The 2,577-nt window shown below is 41.4% G+C and overlaps 1 protein-coding gene across 1 annotated transcript; it reads right to left on the minus strand.

The window, feature by feature from the left end:
• Positions 1 to 286: 286 nt before the first annotated feature.
• On the minus strand, positions 287 to 1,541 carry LOC137618394 (chromatin assembly factor 1 subunit A-like). The gene is made up of 2 exons (XM_068348563.1): positions 1,159 to 1,541; positions 287 to 413 (listed from the first exon to the last, which is right to left on the minus strand). The coding sequence occupies exons 1-2, from the start codon at positions 1,539 to 1,541 to the stop codon at positions 287 to 289; spliced, it is 510 nt and encodes a 169-aa protein (XP_068204664.1).
• Between the last annotated feature and the right edge of the window lie 1,036 nt (positions 1,542 to 2,577).

A 2,577-nucleotide genomic window follows, 5' to 3' on the forward strand; every position in this document is an offset into this window, starting at 1 on the left:
TTCTCAACATTCTCATCTCTGCCACATCCATCTTCTCTTTTGTCTTCTTTATTGCCCACGTCTCCACTCCATACATCATTCCCGATCTCACAACTGTCCTATGTACTTTACCTTTCAACTTAACCCCTATTTTCCTGTCACATAGTACTCCACGGACTTTTTTTTCCAATTCTCCCATCCTGCCTGTATTCTGTGGTTTATTTCTGCCCCCAGATCACCATCCTCTGCAACTGTTGATCCTAAATCCCTGAAATTTTCAACTCTTTTCAATCTCTCTCCTTGCAAACTAACTTCCCCATTCTCGCCATTTTTCAATCTCAAATAATCTCTTTTTCCTGCAGATCTTCAATCCCCTATTTTCCATTTCTCTTCTCCACTCCTCCAGTTTCTCTTTTACTGCCTCTCGCCTAGTGCTACACAGGAAAACATCATCAGCAAAAAGCATACACCAAGGAGACTGATCTCTAATACCTTGTGTTACTACATCCATGACCAAATCAAATAGGTAAGGGCTCAATGCAGACCCCTGATGTAGTCCCACATTTACTGGGAAACTTTCTGTTAGGCCTATACTGCTCTTAACATTTGTTTCTGCCCTTTCATATATATCTTTGGTGATTCTTACGTATTTTTCAGTTACTCCCTTTTCTCTCATACATCTCCACAGCTCCTGATGTGGTACTCGATCGTATGCATGCTCCATGTCAATAAAGACCATATGTAATCCTTTCTGTTTCTCCCGATGTTTTTTTATCGTCTGCCTCAAAGCAAATATTGCTTCTACAGTCCCTCTTCCAGGCATGAATCCAAATTTTTCATCACCAATTGTTGTTTTATCTCTGAGTCTCTTCTCAATGATCTTCTCCCATATTTTCATAGTCAGCTTTATGCCTCTGTAGTTGCCACATTCCTGGATGTCTCCCTTCCCCTTATAGATGGGAATGATTAAGCTTCTTCTCCATTCCTCTGGCATCTTTTCCTGATTGAAGATCTTCTGCGTCAGGTCACACGAGATATCTATGCCTTCCTCTCCAAGACTCTTCCAAACCTCTACTGGTATATTATCCAGTCCTGCAGCTTTACTCGTTGGGGAGTCCATCTTCAAATACTGTTCTTGGGTTCTCCTCATTTAGTAGTCCTTCAAAATAAGTTTCCCACCTTCTTTTAATTTCATTCTCTTCTGCTAGAACTATACCATTGCTATCTTTTATTTGTATTATCTGTGTCAGGTTTTTAGATGCAGCATCTCGGGCCTTAGCAATTCGTAATATTTTCTTCTCTCCTTCTGATGTTTCCCTCTCTTTATAGACTTCACTTAATGTCTCTGTTTTTGCCTTTGCTACTGCTCTTCTTGCTTCTTTCTTTGCTTGTTTATAGTTTTCTTTATCCTGCACTTGTCCTGATAGATTTGCCTTCTTTCTTGGTTTTACCCGTTCTTGCACCTCATCATTCCACCACCACGATACTTTATCATTTAGGGGTCTTCTTCCTGATAAATTGCCAAGTACTTCCTCAGCGATTGTTAGAATCACTTTACTCATCTCGGTCCACCATTCTTGTACATCCTCATGTAACCTTACTGCTTCCAGCACTCTTTCCTTAAACAAGACTCTCAGTTCTTCCTCTTTCAATTTTCACCACCTAGTCTTTGGGTCCATTCTCGTCTTTTTACTACTCCTACAATTCATTAGTCTGCAATCAATTACCACTAACCTGCGTTGCGCTGCTACACTCTCCCCATTTATCACCTTGCAATTTCTAACTTCCCTCAGATGGTCTCTCTTACACAGCAGCAGATCTGTCTGGCTCTCCCTGCCACCACTACTGTAAGTAATCAGTGTGTTAATCTTCTTTTCAAAGAAGGTATTGATCATTGCTAGGTCAAAAGCCAATGCAAAATTAATCACTCTTTCTCCCCCATCATTTCTCTCACCCACACCCCAACCTCCATGCACTCTCTCTATCCCTTCCCTATTAATTCCCAAGTGGCCGTTCAGATCTTCTATAATTACCCTTCCCCTTGCAGGAATTATTCCATCTCCTCCCAGAATGTACCGTTGTCCTCCTCTGTACATCCAGTTTGCGACGCACAGACACACACCACATTGACTATTGTTGCTCCCAATTCTAGCTTTAAACTCATAATTCTTTCATTTTTCCTATTCACCCCAATTAAATTTTCCTTCAACTCTTTCGATAATATTATTCCTACTCCATTTCTTCCTTCCATATTTGCTCCACTGTAATATAATTTACAACCTTCGCCTAGTTCTCTTGCATTATTTCCCTTCCACCCGGTCTCCTGCACACACAGCACCCCAATCTTCCTTCTCTCCATTAGGTCAACCAGCTCTCACCCTTTTCCAGTCATTGTTCCCACAATCAGAGTTGCTACTCTCATCCTCTCCTCAGATGTTTTGCTCTGAGCTTACCTCTTTAACCCATCCCGCCCATGACTGGGTAGCCCTTGCCAATTTTTTGAAGGGATCAGGCGAGGTCCCAACGTGTCGCTTAAGGGGAACGTGAGATAAGGACACAAGGAAATAAATCAAGTATAAGAGAATAATAAACTATCAA

Source organism: Palaemon carinicauda, chromosome 24 (genome assembly GCF_036898095.1).
Source record: "Palaemon carinicauda isolate YSFRI2023 chromosome 24, ASM3689809v2, whole genome shotgun sequence".
NCBI classification, from domain to species: Eukaryota; Metazoa; Arthropoda; class Malacostraca; order Decapoda; family Palaemonidae; genus Palaemon; species Palaemon carinicauda.

Coding starts and splice junctions, on each gene's coding strand:
- LOC137618394 (XM_068348563.1), bottom strand. CDS start 1,541: ATGAGTAAAGTGATTCTAACAATCGCTGAGGAAGTACTTGGCAATTTA. Junction 414..1,158: donor GAGAATGAAATTAAAAGAAG/GTGGGAAACTTA, acceptor TTTCCTGTGTAG/CACTAGGCGAGAGGCAGTAA.